Source organism: Daldinia loculata (genome assembly GCF_022478755.1).
Source record: "Daldinia loculata strain CBS 113971 unplaced genomic scaffold F4817scaffold_6, whole genome shotgun sequence".
Classification (NCBI taxonomy): Eukaryota; Fungi; Ascomycota; class Sordariomycetes; order Xylariales; family Hypoxylaceae; genus Daldinia; species Daldinia loculata.
The window spans coordinates 536,299-551,638 of NW_026054860.1; the positions used below are offsets into that span (position 1 = coordinate 536,299).

The window sequence follows — 15,340 nt, forward strand, 5'->3', positions numbered from 1 at the left end:
TGACGTTTATTAGCAGGCTGCCTTTCTACGAGCTTGGAGAGCTTTGGGGTTGCAGCCGCGCAGCCCGTCGTTACATCCCTGGAAAGCGTCAGGTGGGTCCCGGCCCGACCTAGCTCCGGTCTTTCAACTTTAAATGCAATTAAACATGAATATTTCCTAATTCGATTAACTGTAATATTACGTGATCAATTATCACCCCGCCTTATCTGGAAGTAAATGAGTCAATTTGATGGAGGGGCACTTGAATTCGAATAGCTTCAAAAAATTCATATCGAACCCTTCCATTGTTTACTTGACGCCAAATCCTACTTCTCAACACCGTATTTCTCTGCGACCCTGTCTGAGTCGCAGCTGGGTAAAAAGCCATCAAGCTGTCACTTTTTCGCGCTATTCGCCCTCTTTCACGAGGCATCTCCTTCCGAACTTTCACCATGGCCGCCCTTGATTCCCAGAAGCTCACTCCTACCGAGGAGACTGAGGTTCAACAGTGGATCACCACTTCGGAGCGGCTGAAGAGCTCGCCGTCGGACACATCAATCCTTGAGAAGCTCAACTCTCACCTGACTTCCCGAACCACCCTTCTCGGCACCAAGCCCTCTAAGGCTGACGTCGCCATCTACGAGTCTCTGGCTCCTACCGTTAAGTCATGGACCCCTGAGCAACGAACCGGCGAACAAGGCCACCCTCATATCCTCCGCCACCTCGACTTTGTCCAGAACTCTGGCATCTTTGGTCTGAATGTCAACGATGCGGACAAGATCAAGGTTGACCTTGACGAGGTCCTCTACGTCAAGCCGCCCGTCGACGCCAAGGCTGAGAAGGAGCGCTTAAAGAAGGAGAAGGCTGCTGCTGCTGCTGCTGCTGCCGCCGCCGGTGGTAGTGATGGTGGGGTTGCTGCGACGTTAGTTGACCGAACCAAGGCAGCGGCCGAGGCTATTAAGGATGCAGCTATTGAAGCTGGTAGCAAGGCCGCAGCCGCAGTGGGCGTTGCCACCGAGAACCCCAAGAAAGAGAAGAAGGAGAAGGCTCCCAAACCCCAAAAGGCTCCAGCCGTTACTACGCCCCCGTCGCCCCATCTAATCGATCTCCGAGTGGGCCATATTCTGAAGGCTATCAAGCATCCGGAAGCTGACAGTCTATTTGTTTCTACGATTGCCATGGGCGACAAGCCTGGCACCGAGGATACCACCGAGTACGAAGGCCAGGTCTGCCGGACTGTCTGCTCTGGCTTAAACGGTCTAATTCCTCTAGAAGAGATGCAAAACCGCAAGGTTGTCGTCGTCGCCAACCTGAAGCCTGTCAAGATGCGGGGAATTAAGTCATGTGCCATGGTCCTAGCCGCGTCGCCGAAGTTGAAGGAGGGCGAGGTGGATGATCACAAGGGACCTGTCGAGCTAGTTACTCCGCCTCCCGACGCGAAGACCGGTGAGCGGGTGTGCTTTGACGGATGGAGGGGCGAGCCCGAGGGCGTTCTCAACCCCAAGAAGAAGGTTTGGGAGACATTCCAGCCCGGATTCACTACAACGGACAACTTGGAAGTTGCTTTCGACGGTCACCTGGTCAAGGAGGCGGGTAAGGAAGAAATTGGAAAGCTAACTACGGCTAGTGGCGGCGTGTGCACAGTCCCAAGTTTAAAGGGGGCCACAGTACGATAATCGCAAAATTTACACAGCGGTCTAGAAATAAAAAATTAAGCTGCATTGAAGAGCTACAGACTACATTTCTTTTCCCCTCAGTTCCCTAGATCTTCCTCTCATACTAATTCTCAAGAGCACCGGGCGTGTTCCACGGCGGGGTCTCGATCGTCACGGATGTAATAGTAGGTGTACCAGCACATCCGGTCGTGTAAGTGATCCATTCAGTTGGGACAGGGCAAGAATCGCAAGTCGGACACGCGCCATTTGCTACATACGATGTTGACGTCGTCGGGCAGCAGTCCGTAGAGCATGGCACGGTGACGCTTGAGACCTTGATGTAGAGCGGGCAGACTACATCTGTTGGCCTAGATGCGCATGATGGGGTAGGGCAAGTAGCTGGGCATGTAATTAGTAACTTGCATGGTAAATGCTAGTGTGCAAGAAGAGACTTACAGGACTGGATCGTTCTGGTGTAGGCGTAGCATTCGTGAGTCTTTACCCAAGCAGTGGTGTGCTCAAAGTCGTCCATCGTAGTCGAGCAGTGTCCAGGGATCGTCGGGCTAGGTACTTCTGCTACAAGCAATGCTACTGCTACATTGCTGTGATGTTTCTATGTTAACCTCTGTTGTTGTCGAGGTAGATGTTATGAACAGGCGGTGACTTACCAGAGAGCCAGCAGCGCGGCGGCTCCAGAGATGAGTGCTCGAGGTGAGAACAACATTGTTGAGATGTGACTACTTCGTATGTAGATGAATTTTGCTTGATGGGCTGGTTTGAGTAAATCAATCTTATGATATTGTTGATGAAGGGAGGAGTCGAGCTTCTCTTTTTATACCTAATACGTATATGCGTGTACGTACATATATATAATATACAGCCATAAACACGGGCCTCGACGTCACTCCCTTCTCCTATCCGTTGCCAAGAGGAAGGAAGAAGAAAAAAAGCAAATCACAAGATCAAGCCAGCCAAGGAGGCTTGGGAGGGGGGCTGGCTGGCATAAAGGGAGCAGGACTCCGTTCGTCCCTTCCGCTTTCCTCGCTATTTCTCGAATGAGAAAGCTGGGGGCCGGTGTACATATTTCATCTGGCGTTGCACGGGGAGATCCTGCTTTCCTGCTACCGTGGTTCGCCCTTTTTATGTATCTACCTTAGGTACCTAACCTAACCTACCTATATATATTTATGTACGCTAGGCAAGGTTATGTATTGTGTATTATGTGTTATGTATTATGTATGTATTATGTACGCCTACGTACATATAATGTAATGCGTGGATCCGGATGACGGCGAGGGTCCAAGCATTGGCAAAAGCGAAAGAAGGATGAAAAGAAATTGAAAAGGAAGAAGAAAAAAATGAAAGTCGTCCCCTGACAGGCTAGAAAGGGGATAATTCTACGATGGCTGAACCGCCTCACCTCAGCCCTACCTCGTATGAGCTCACCGCATCTCGGTCCGGTCTAGAGCGTCGGCGAATAAGACGCGGGGATGGCTGCATCTAGACTGCCGTTTCCAGCTCTCCTCGTTTCTTGGTCTGCATATCGACCAGCCGAGCGAACCGAGAGGAGATACATAGATCTCAAGACGGTGGTCGGTAATTGAGCGCATAGTCACAACACTCGTTCTCCTCTCCCCGCAAAACTACATACATACATACATATCGAATGCGACACATCTAAAAATATATATCTACCTACCTAGGTACCTTAGGTACATACACATACGCGACCCCGGATATTATATTAAACCTAGCTTCCTTCCGGCATTCTGGAATCCCGCCGCGAAGATCCTATATGCTGGTCTAGGGCCTCGCTTACCTCGTAGCTGCAGTGTGATAAATAGCCTCAATATTCTCTCACCTCTTTGGTGTTGCATTGCGTCCTATGCTGAGGTCAGGATAGGAGAAGGGCTGCTGACTTCATTTCGCTCTTGTGTTTGGGAGTACACAGTAGCCTATCAAGTCGTGTTAGGAACGATACTCGGATTTTGGTCTTGTTATGATCGTAAGACATGGATATACCCACGGGAATAGAAAGTCTTGGGTTTGCTCTTTAAAACTGCCGTAGTTCAAATTTTCGACATTGACAATATCCAATATTTTCAGATTGACTGCTGCTAAATTTGTACACCATTGGAGTGGATGACTCTCGCTTTGTTCCCATCCGTCCCTAACTTGTTCCCTAGTCCATTCTCCAAGACTACCTCCTCCCGTGTACTATACAGATTGATACAAGAGCCTCGTATATACAATATAATGCCTCTATGTTCCCAGTCATCCGCTATGCGCTACTAAGCACTTTTTTATCACCAAACGCCCCATGATGCATTCGCTCATATAATGTAATAAACATAACCATAACGCCACCGACTTTCGAGCCATCGTAAAACCTCGGGCTCCTTACCGAGCTCAACCAAGCCCACCCGAGCTCACGAGAAGAAGTACTGGCTATTCCTAAGTCGTGAGACATCGAAATCGCCCTGAGAATACTAATTAGCCTGACGTTCATCTGCTAAACTAAATGCTGGAATAACTAACCTTTTTAGGGACCTCGGGGAAAGTAAGTGGAAGCCACACGTTGATCATTGTAGGTTTAGGCTTGGCCTTTGCTTTAGCTGCTTTTTGACTGCTACTGCTGAGCTCTAATTCGAAACGGCTCACGTTTACCCCATTTTGCAACTGCTCCATCGCCTCTGCCGTCCGGGAATTCGTGTCCGACTCGGTAGCTTTATTGGCCTTGGCCTTGACGGGTTCTGAAGCTAGTGCTAAATCGTCCTGGTCGTTTTCGTCGACTGTTTGCATTGTGTTGGCTAGTATCTCGTTTACATCGGGAATGTCGCCTAATGTCATGCCTTCCATATCTTCCGCACTGGATAAGGGCTGAGGGGCCGACAACTCTTCGAAGATGCTAGCGGGCGTCTGCATTTCCTGGCCTTTCTTGACCTCCTCGGGGTCTGAGGATGCTAATAATCGCATTCTCTCTCGCTCCTGGAGGAGTTCATCTTTCAAACTCAATCTACTCTTCTTGCGAAGTGCAGTAATCAATTTTCCAAGATTACTACCTCGTTCGACCTTAGATAGATAGAGAGAACCTTTGTATCGGGCCTCAAATTCGGATGCAAGGCGCCCGATGACATCTTCGCTGTGTATACGAATAAAACTATCCCGAAGCACGTCGTTCATAACATCAACATCAGAAGCGTGTGTCCAGAAGGAGTCGTGTACAGCCGCAAATGTGAGACCACGCTCATCACACTGTAATGCGGAGAGGAGCATGTGGCTAGCATCCAAAGAATGGATGAAGTTGGGGGGGAAAGCCTGCAATTGCTTCCGTCGATTGACGGGATCCGAACGCTCGGGAACCTGCAGGGTAAGATCCTGCATCGAGGTATTGATCACACGAGTTCCATTTTTGCGGTATGGTTGGACAATAGGCATGCGGAGGGGGGTCGTCCAGACGACTGTCGATCTGAATTGACTGAGAACCTCATCGGTAGTGGTCTTTGGCTTTGATGTACTCGCCCTACCTGTTGTCTTAGGCGCTGGCGCTTCTCCATTGGCAATTTGATCCATCTGCTCTGGGGTAAGCGCACGGCAGACTCGGCCGGCACACTCTCCGAGCCAGTATTGAATATCATGAGCTCCGCGAAACATAGTAGACAGAGCCTTAAACACTTTCGTAGCGACGTAAGAAGCGAGAATAGCTACCGGTATGCCTGTTTCTTGTCGGATATTGGGATAAGCCGCATCGAGTTGTTTTTGTACTTGGGCTTTGGCGCCAATGAAGGTAACGCCGTACACATTGGTCATGACAGTTTGCTTCACCACTTTTCTTGTTATTTTGCCATCAACCGCCTTCGCGATGATATTGTCAGACTCTTCTAAATCCTTCGCGATTCCTTCCTTTACTAGGTCGGCTACTGCAGAATACACATCTGCGGGGCGCTCTCCGGGTTCCAGGTTCACTTGTTGGGCACCCCAAATATCACCACCGAGAGCCGCATAATGCTGCAGTCCGTTGCATGTCCCGTCTTGGTGAACTGGGAGGTGAGACACGAATTTAGTGGGATCGGGAGACTCGAGAGCTGCCTTCAGCTCGAAAGAAGTCGCCAGGCATTGCCATGCATCCTCGGCCTGGAGCCACCACCGGTTCCCTGTTAGAGGATTGGCGACAGAATCGTATATGTCGGCAAGGTGATCCGTCACGAACGCTTCTCGTTCCTTCAAGCTCGCCTTATCGTAGCCAAAAACATTTGCCAGGTGAATCTTAAGCCATCGCAACCCATTCTCGCCAAGCTCCTTCCCCTTGGCAAAACGAAGCAAGCCTCGAACATGGTCTGCGCCCATATGGTTGAGATAAGTTGGGATCGGATAAGCTCGACCCCGGAAGTCCATGTTATGCGGGAAATAAAAGGTCTGGTCTTTGAAAGCCTTGGCAATTTCAAGTTGGAAATTCATGAAACAACGCTCGGAGTGTAGACCTGACTTTTCGTTCTCTACAGCCTTCACGGCGTTCAGCCATTCCCGCCGCTGCAGAGGATCATCAGATGCTTCTGGTTCTGGGGGTACGGGAATTTGGGGATCCAATGGAGGAATGTTCGCTATCGGCTCGCCACTGTTCCACGCTTCAAGCATTACATCGAAGACGGGTCTGTTAATTCGCCATCCTGTTCGACCAAGAACATCCAAACCTTTGCTGACCTGCTCCATGTCTCCCCTCTGCACGGCTGCTTCGGCATACACCCTTTGGTCCTTCTCGCCGTTCTTGATTCGTACAAGCTGGGCGGGATACTCAATGAAGCCCCCTTTGTCGAATTTCGTCCAGGGTTCCGGCTCAACAAGCATGGGTAGGTGCCTAGCAAGGAAATCCGCAGGAGGCTCTCGCTTCATAATTTCAACCAAGAATTTGTTCGGCATGACTAGCCCAATCTTCTTTCCTTTTCTGTTTATCGTAGTATGAGCCATAGCGGGTTGCCGTTGACTAACGAGAGTCTTGGTTTCGGGGTGCTCCCGGACCACATTCATTTTTGCGGTATCTATCAAAGCAGATAGTAGAGCAACGCCGACCTTAGTTTTAATTAAAATAGGCCACGACTTAACCTCGAAGGAAGGCGGCTCCACGACGTTAGATTCCGTCTTAGAATAGGATGTGTCGGCCGTGTCGGCCGTGTCGAACGTCTCGGTCGGTGGCTGAGCTGTCGATGAGCTTATTGCACTCTTTTGTTTCAGTTTTAGTCTGCTATTCCGGACTTTGTCTTTACGCTTAGCTTCCTCTACGCGTTTCTGCTGTATTATATGTCTAATATCCTCCTCTACCGCCTTGGAGACATGGCTGAGCAAAGTAGATAGCTGAATACCCCCGTCGACACCTACAGATGACATGGCATTTAAGACGCTTATAATTGTGACTGCGGCCAGCCTCGTCGGTGTTGATTGCCTTAGGAACGGGGCATATAAGCAGCGATCCCGATCCGCGTCGTTCTTTCTTTCACGGGTTTCTGACTCTTCAAATAGCGAAAATTCCTCTTCTAGCCTGCTTTCTAGAGCACATTGCCATTCATATAGCTGGGAATTCAAGGCGCTCGTAGACAACGATGTGTTCAAGCCCATTTTCATGAGAGTCTGGTTTTCTTCTCTCCATCGGTTGATAGCAGAATCAACACAATCATGCTCTAGCCGAGCCTGAATTTCCCGGCGCTCTGCGTATGTCAGCTTCGAAAGATCCCGTCCCTCAACCTTGGAAAAGAAAGACAAGACGCCGCGTAGTGATTTGAGGCCTAATCCTTTCTGAGGTACGGCTAAAACTTCGGGCGTATCATTAATCTCTGCTTTCATCTCAGAAAGGTTTACCGGTTCAGCTGAGCTAACTTCCGTGTCTAACGACTGTGATTCCTCGTCTTGTAGCGAAGGCCCCCACTCTTCCAAGAGATCAGAAGCGGGCTGATAAATGCTGGCTATGATGCCGACGTCTTGCTGGGTCAAAATATCCTCTTCCGATAAGACTTGATATATAGCATCTCCAGGCATCAGATCCATGTACCGGGCCACAAGCCGTTCCAGTCGTGGCCCTTGGGTCGATAAGAGCGAAATCTTCAACATGCAAGCGACGGTCTCGGGTGTTTGAGGAATATTTTTACCTCTAATATTTAACTCGTACCATTTATGTAAAGACTGAGCCCATTCAGAGTCTGGTTGTTCAAAAGCTTTGTCAATGGCTGCGCGAAGGTATTGGTTGTGAAGCTCAGTCAGGGAAGAACCATGTAGGGCGCCGCTGTCACTAAGGCGAGTAATGACAAGAGCCGCTCTATCTAGCTTTCCGACCTGTAAGCACGCATCAAAAACTGAAATCATCTCGTCGACACCACCAGGTATGCCATGATTATTAATCCTGGAGCGAGGAAAGTGTTCCTCTGTGGGTTTGACGAGCAATGGCGAAGAAGGGTCGAAGGGTCGTATATCGTATAGACGAGGAGGAGATAGTGGATACATGTAATTTTTAGGGAGATGGTCGTAACGAATTTCATTTTCTTGTATAGGGTCGTTTATAGCCGTAGCCAAAGACCTCTGGAAGATTGACCCACGAGTGTCCTGCGAGCTCTTCCTCCTCCTCGGTAACAATTCGACTCGGGTAGTTAAAAGTCTACGACTCGACGCATAAAAGGAATAGAGGGGCGGGTGTCTGGCAACTAATTGTTGTCGCCTCACTGCACTGAGTCGAGGTAAGGGAAGGCTCTGTCGAGCCGGAAGAGGTCGCACAAGCATCGCGACGGCTTGGGTATGGGTATGGGTATGGGTATTTTGGAGGAGGGGAAAAAGAAAAGCTATTCCCAACAGGCTCTTTTAAAAGCTGCCGAGAATTTTGCTGAACAATTGTTATAACATGAAGTCTGAAGGAATAGGTAAAACCGACGAGGCGATCCTATATGCACGAACCCAGCCTATGTAGGAAGAAAGACTCGACTCGAGGTCGAATTTGAACAAGATGATTAAGTATTTGGGAGGCGAGCTTTTTCACCAAGATCCAGCTCCGAAATTTTTGCCATTGCGAACGGTTTTTTTTTTAGTCCCCCTCAGTTAGGCTTAGATAAAATGATAAGTGCGATAAGAATTGATAGACATCTGAATTGGTAGCTTCTAATTGGCTTGAAGCTTACAAATGCCCCACTTAACAAATCTAACAAGCAAATTCGCCTCAGTTACATCCTACCTTAGGTAAGGTTAGAGGTTATCAGGTACATGTATCACATGGTCCACTATGAGGTCGCAACTTTAGAACCTTACCTAACGTCTTAACTTGCGGACTTAGTCTTATTCCGAATTATTACATCAAAGACTGGATGACAGTCAAATTCATTGACTCTAGGTACTCGACGTCATCCAGCCGACGACAACATGGTAACTCGACATGCAGTAGCCACAGTGGCCTGCTCTCACTGCCGTCTGGCTGCTTTGAAATTATTTGCCTGTTCTACGAATACTTTGCCCACTATAAGACCTAGCCCTTTGCAATGTCGACAACGACTAGTCACTGTGATGCCAATTCGGCCATTCTCATCTCGGTTATCTCAAAATGACATCTCAAATAGCGCGGCGTCGACTGAAGCAGGCCAAGAAGAGGACGACATAGTTGACGATCAGGGTCATGAGACCGCCACGGGGAGCACGAGTCTAAATAGTACCCCTTGGTATCTTCAAGTCGAGCCTCCAAGACATGTGGCTACTATTGAGCCGCCGCCATTACCGGAAGTTCCTTCAGACTCTCCAGAGATCATTGGCTCATTATTAAAATATGTTTCCGAGGAGCTGGGCCTTGACGAACTTTCTCTATTAGATCTTAGAGAACTGGACCCCCCAGCAGCGCTGGGCCCGAACCTTTTTATGCTATTCGGCACAGCACGGAGTGAGCGCCATCTCAACGTATCCTCTGGGCGGCTGTTACGATGGCTACGAGCTAAGCATCATATCTGGGCTCACGCTGACGGCTTGCTCGGACCAAATGAGCGTAAGACAAAGCTGCGTCGGATAGCTAAGCGGGCGAAGCTCCTGGGAGGTGTTCAGGACACCGATGACGGCATTAGAACTGGCTGGATATGTGTCAATTTAGGGACTATAGACCACGGCAAAGAGGAGTCTGCGGTTATTGCCGGCGATGGGCGCGTTGCTGGTTTCGGTGCCGCTCAAGATGGATCCACAATTGTCGTTCAGATTATGACAGAATCTCGAAGAGCCGAAATGGGCCTCGAAGCTTTGTGGAAACGAAGCATAGGTCAGCCCGTCGACATCGTCGTAAAGTCGGAGGATAAGCCCGTAGAACCGAGTCATAGGCCTATAAAGTCGGAGCATAGGTCTATAAAGCCTGAGCATAGGCCCGTAAAATCGCAGCATAGGCGGCCAAAGTCAGATGTGAAGGACATGGAAGACCTCCACCCGTTGGAGAAGGCTATTCTAGCCAGTTCGCGCCGACATTCGACCTCTGGAAACAATCACTTCAACGATACGTCAAAGAAAACGCCTTTTGAGCAGGCACGGTTTTATTCAACACAGCGGACGATCGGGGACGAAGCACCGGTGATCAAGTCACTGTTTAATATCGAATCGGAACAGGCACTTGAGCAGAGTCTAAGATTTGATGTTCATCAGAAATCCAGTATTCTATCTCTACTAGAAGCTCGGCTTGATCATCCATCTGTCATCTCTACTTCAGATGAAGGGCGATCCTTCTCAAAGTCTTTCCTTCGATTATCCCAGCTTGCGTGCCAAGGCCTCTATCCATCTGAAACCTGGGGGTTTCGTCTCGCGGTTCACACGAAGGCATGTGAGCTTGGCATGAATAATATTACTGGATTGCCAAACGACGTATGGCGGCTAGTTGAAGAAATGTGCCTTCATGGCATCCTTTTCACGCGGCAGCAGTGTCTGCAGCTTTTGACGTGCATTTACAGCTCGGATATCGGGGGATTAGATGAACAAACTAAATTAGCCCTGCGACTCTTGAAAACGGTTCAGCAACGCGGGCAGCCAGTCCTCGCTAGTGATATTATTGTCACTATTATCGAAGCAGCAGCTCGATCTTATAAACGATCCGCGTCTCGAGATTACGTACAACTCATGGAGCGACTGGAAAACGTTTTAGTGCAAGCGGATTTATCCCAACTAGAGGAACCGCAGATCATGAGACTCATGAAAGTATACATCGAAATAGGTGATTGGAAAAGATTTCGGAACGTATGGGGCATACCTGCGAGGAACCTACGCCCGCGCTCGGCAGCTATGTATATCCATGCCTATGATCTGGCATCCGCTACGGGTTCACATTCGGTTTGTAGAGCGATGCTAAGATGGTGCTTTCAGGAGATGCTCTCAGAGGACCCTCCTGTGCTACCTCGTGGTATAGTGCTAGAGGCCATTAAGAGGTGCATTGATATAGCCGACAGAACTGCCCAGGAGATCTTCACGTCCATACTGAAAAATCCCCACTCCCACGAAACTCGAAGAGGAAAAGAATTTGTCAGGCTTTTGAATAGCATTCATTTGATAAATCTAACCGGTGGACGATAAGCTTAACGATGGGTCATGCACAATCTTGGCGTCGACATCGGCATATGAGCCTACAAGTTACCTCGTCTCCACGGTTATTTTTGAAGCTGTCTGCAAAGATTTGCGAGGAAATCAATGTATATTCCATGTAAAATAGTTGAATATATTAAGCCTATGACCTCTCTTGCTTTCGCACGAGGTCGTATAGGTGATTCGCTTTCACTCTCTGGTTCGATTCTCCAGCTGGGTCAATCCTAACAACCTTCCCTTTCCGGAAACCCCGGCCTCCATTGTATATCCGCTGAATCGAAAGCATGGATGTGGGCAAGCTGGCGCGTTACGTTAGATCAAACCGTATACCCGGGCTTCTATAGGTAGGTACCTACCTAGACTCTATAATCCTGCTTCGCTAAACATGACGATAATAATAAGTAACTAACCTACCATCAACACGGACCCAACCCAAGTATATATGTAATTGCCAACTGCAACATATAAGTCTATGCCAAGATCAACTACCGAGATATCCCAAGTCTGTTTTTCCTCAAGAGGTCCTTAACCGATTTGCGGGAGGATTAGAACTTTAGATCCGCACCTCACCGAAGTCCAATCAAGGCAGGTCACAGGCAGCGGGTCTGGACTAAAAGGGCAAGCTCTCTGGCATGGGCCAACCACTATCGCGGAGAGCATCCTCGGCAATGCCAAGGAGTACCGGTTCCTGGCCAACGTGTCTTGCTTGATTGGATGCGCCCCGAGATAAGGATATCCGTGGCTACGATCCCGGCTCGATGCTACCCCGAATCTACCTACGACGGCAGCTGAGTGGCGATCAGGACAACCACCTTCTGTAAACTTGGTGTCGTTCGACGCTAGATTCGCGTCCGGCTGCTGGATGTATGCTATGTCTCCGTTATCTCGCCTTAGATTAAGGGCTTAGAGAGAGTCTGGGAAGGCAATTGGTTTGCTTGGTGGTGTGGGTTTTGATAAATCAAGTTGATACCCCGGTGTATATACACACGTGTAAATAAGTGAAGATATGAGGTTGGACTAGGTAGGGAAGGTACTTATATAGGTATATAATATCTTCATACCATATCTTGGCGTCCTAGTCTCTCGTCGTTGTCTTTCCCGTTACCATAGCATTCCTAAACAGTAAGAAGGAAATCATCCACCATGACGCGCATCGCATCTCTCGCCCTCCTATCCGTCGCCGCCCTCCCCGGCGCCATGGCCTGGGGCGCCATGGGCCACGAGACAGTCGCCTACGTCGCGAGCAACTACGTCAGCGCATCCACCAAATCCTTCTTCCAGGACCTGCTGGGCGACACTTCGGCGGACTACCTAGCCGGCGTGGCCGCCTGGGCCGACAGCTACCGGTACACGAGCGCGGGCAAGTTCTCGGCGTCGTTCCACTACATCGACGCCAATGATGACCCGCCGTCTAGCTGTGGCGTCGATCTGGACCGCGACTGCGGCGCCGAGGGCTGCATCGTGCGCGCCCTCCAGAATTACACGACTATTCTGATCGGCCAGAAGGCGAGCAATGCTAATCTGCAGATTGCAGCCAAGGTAAGGACATCTACTACTTCGTACTCTACTTGGAATATCCTGCTCGGATGGGTATACTGGAGTACATAGATAAATCCGTATTAACGAGCGCAACTATAGATGATCATCCACGTAAGAAATCACCAAGGGGACGTCAGACAAAATAACGTACCGAGACGGAAGAATTAACATGACATGACAGTTCGTCGGCGACATAGGACAACCTTTACATTGCGAGGCTTTAGAAATCGGCGGTAACGACATCGACGTGCAATACGACGGCGACGACACAAACCTGCACGCGGCTTGGGACAGCAACATCCCCGAGTCCATTTCCGGCGGGTCCTCGCAGTCGTCCGCGAAGTCGTGGGCCTCGGACCTGATAAAGGGTAACGTACCTATCTCTTGAACTATATTCGTTCATCTTTTCTTTAGTTCCCCTATTCCCTATAAAAAAATATAAAAAAAACAACTACAGCGCTCTAACAACAAACCCCAGAAATCAACTCCGGCTCCTACAAATCCCAAGCAGCAAGCTGGGTCAGCGGCCTCAGCGTCGCTTCGGCAGACAAGCAGACGTCGACGGCGCTAAAATGGGCCACGGAGAGCAACGCATACGTGTGCTCGACGGTACTACCAGACGGCATAAGCGCGGTCGAGAATAAGGACCTAAGCGGGCAGTACACGACGACCGCGCAGCCGGTTGTCGACCTGCAGATAGCGAAGCAGGGGTACCGGCTCGCGAAGTGGCTGGACGCTATCGTCGCTGCAATTTGATAAGTTTGTCATACTACCTAGAGGCATTGACGTAGATTACGATGATCGGAGTTATGGTAAGGACCAAAAGATAGTAAAAGAAATGAGATTCTAAGTGTAGGTATCTATCTATCTATTGAATGCTGATGCTACCTGACTCGTCCTCGTTGATCTACGCGATGCATGTCTTTTCGAGACCTCTACTCTAATATGCTATTCTCCTCTATTCCCCTATTCCTTCTTGACTCCCTTTAACGCCTCTCTCAGCATAGGCGCGATCTGCTTACGACTATGCTCGACTCTCGCCTGCGCCCAGCATCGTCGCCAATTGCCCTTATCCTCTAAATCAAGATTTCCATCTTCCCACGTACCAAGGCCCAACTTATTCTTCCCATCCTTCTCCGCAAACGCCTTTACAGCATTTACAACCCCCAACCCACCCCGCGCCCAGACCAGCAACTCCCGCCTAAACTCCCCATCGTCCTTCGCCGTAGTAAGCACCACCATAACGTCGACGTTTTTCTCCTCACACCACTTCTCTAACTCTCTAGAAAACGCCTCCTCGCCCCCGGCCTTGCGCACCAGAAATGCGAAGGCCTGCGGCACCGACGACGTACCTAGTTTCAGGCGGTCCTCGTCCCACTCCTTATAATCCTTGCGGAATATATCACGGAACGACATGTACGAGACGTCCTCCTTAAGGGCCGCAACCTCGGCAAAGAACGCGTCGCGGTCGTATCCGCTCCCGGCAGCACTACCACTACTCTCGAAGCCGGCACGGAGGTGGGATTCGGCAGTTGCTACAGCGCGCTCGTCATGAGCCGTCGTTTTATCCTTGTTGCCGAGGTTCGTGGTGTCGATGAGGATGGGCGCGAGGGCTAGATACGCAAGTTGCGCATTAATCTGTGCAGCTTCCTTGTCGCTGCCGCCGTCCCGCTTCGCCAACGCCTCCCATGCCTCGCTACATTGTTCCACGACCAGGCTCATGCAGCTACCGCACTTTTCAATGACGCGGGGCTCGGCATTAGCGGGGACCTTGCCTTCGTCATCGTGATGGTCGATACATCCGACGACTCTGCTGCCATAAGTCTGGCCTAGCGGGCCTGTCATGACATTGTGGTCGACGAGCAGCCAGCGCGTGTCCTCGGGCTTCAGACCATTTTCTCCGCCGGGCAGCTCAGTCAACGTCAACACGTCGTCGGGGGTGACGGCGGCATGTTTCAGCACAGCGGTAAATTCCGGCCGTAGCGAGAGGTCATCACGGGGTAAATGGCATAGAGGGATGTGCAAGGTATGCGGTGGTGAGTGAGTCCTGAGATAGGCCAGGAACAGCGTAGAGCATAGGGAGTCGAGATCTAGTTACATTTCGTATTGGCTTCTATGTAGGTTCGAAGACAGATAGAAAAATAGAAGAATAGATATTGACATGGAGGTATAAATAAGAATACGTACCAGCTGATTCATTACCCACAACAAAGTTCAACGGAGTCGAGCGTTTAGATGGCGGGGCCGTTAACGCGGCTCGGGCTGTGGCTAGGAAAGCCTGCAGCGTTTTTTGTGACGGCATTCTCGAGAGTTTACTTCATGTGCCATCCATAAAGGTTGGTTACACTCAAATACTCTTCTATGAATGGTGTACTTATATGTCAGGTGAGGTAGTGTTTGTACATGTATGTTTATATGCAAGAGTACAACGTCATATGTATTTGTTTCTCTTCCCGCCCCCGCAGTTTTTTCTCCTATCGGTGGTGTAACAATATCTTGCATTAGCTCCCGATACGTTAATATAATTATACCCAGTACTATAGTACTTACACTTACATAGGTATATCAATTTAAACATGCGCACTATATCATCAAGATAT

The 15,340-nt window shown here is 49.6% G+C and overlaps 6 protein-coding genes across 6 annotated transcripts; 3 read left to right on the top strand and 3 right to left on the bottom strand.

Annotated features, from left to right (window-relative positions):
• The first annotated feature begins 182 nt into the window (after window positions 1-182).
• On the top strand, window positions 183-1,860 carry F4817DRAFT_240463 (nucleic acid-binding protein). The gene has a single exon (XM_049299020.1). It carries the CDS (start codon window positions 432-434, stop codon window positions 1,653-1,655), a length of 1,224 nt encoding a protein of 407 aa, XP_049162458.1. The 5' UTR covers window positions 183-431; the 3' UTR covers window positions 1,656-1,860.
• Window positions 1,707-2,755, bottom strand: F4817DRAFT_240467 (uncharacterized protein). The gene is made up of 3 exons (XM_049299021.1): window positions 2,303-2,755; window positions 2,091-2,236; window positions 1,707-2,033 (listed from the first exon to the last, which is right to left on the bottom strand). Exons 1-3 carry the CDS (start codon window positions 2,356-2,358, stop codon window positions 1,759-1,761), a joined length of 477 nt encoding a protein of 158 aa, XP_049162459.1. The 5' UTR covers window positions 2,359-2,755; the 3' UTR covers window positions 1,707-1,758.
• Window positions 2,756-3,717: 962 nt separating this feature from the next.
• On the bottom strand, window positions 3,718-8,696 carry F4817DRAFT_327200 (DNA/RNA polymerase). The gene is made up of 2 exons (XM_049301997.1): window positions 4,173-8,696; window positions 3,718-4,114 (listed from the first exon to the last, which is right to left on the bottom strand). Exons 1-2 carry the CDS (start codon window positions 8,394-8,396, stop codon window positions 4,064-4,066), a joined length of 4,275 nt encoding a protein of 1,424 aa, XP_049162460.1. The 5' UTR covers window positions 8,397-8,696; the 3' UTR covers window positions 3,718-4,063.
• A 159-nt stretch (window positions 8,697-8,855) lies between these two features.
• F4817DRAFT_240527 (uncharacterized protein) lies at window positions 8,856-11,548 on the top strand. The gene has a single exon (XM_049299023.1). It carries the CDS (start codon window positions 9,027-9,029, stop codon window positions 11,190-11,192), a length of 2,166 nt encoding a protein of 721 aa, XP_049162461.1. The 5' UTR covers window positions 8,856-9,026; the 3' UTR covers window positions 11,193-11,548.
• A 635-nt stretch (window positions 11,549-12,183) lies between these two features.
• F4817DRAFT_327207 (nuclease S1 precursor) lies at window positions 12,184-13,598 on the top strand. The gene is made up of 4 exons (XM_049301998.1): window positions 12,184-12,740; window positions 12,840-12,851; window positions 12,922-13,108; window positions 13,219-13,598. Exons 1-4 carry the CDS (start codon window positions 12,345-12,347, stop codon window positions 13,494-13,496), a joined length of 873 nt encoding a protein of 290 aa, XP_049162462.1. The 5' UTR covers window positions 12,184-12,344; the 3' UTR covers window positions 13,497-13,598.
• F4817DRAFT_240524 (DHH phosphoesterase) lies at window positions 13,380-15,212 on the bottom strand. The gene is made up of 2 exons (XM_049299022.1): window positions 14,928-15,212; window positions 13,380-14,830 (listed from the first exon to the last, which is right to left on the bottom strand). Exons 1-2 carry the CDS (start codon window positions 15,040-15,042, stop codon window positions 13,707-13,709), a joined length of 1,239 nt encoding a protein of 412 aa, XP_049162463.1. The 5' UTR covers window positions 15,043-15,212; the 3' UTR covers window positions 13,380-13,706.
• Window positions 15,213-15,340: the final 128 nt, after the last annotated feature.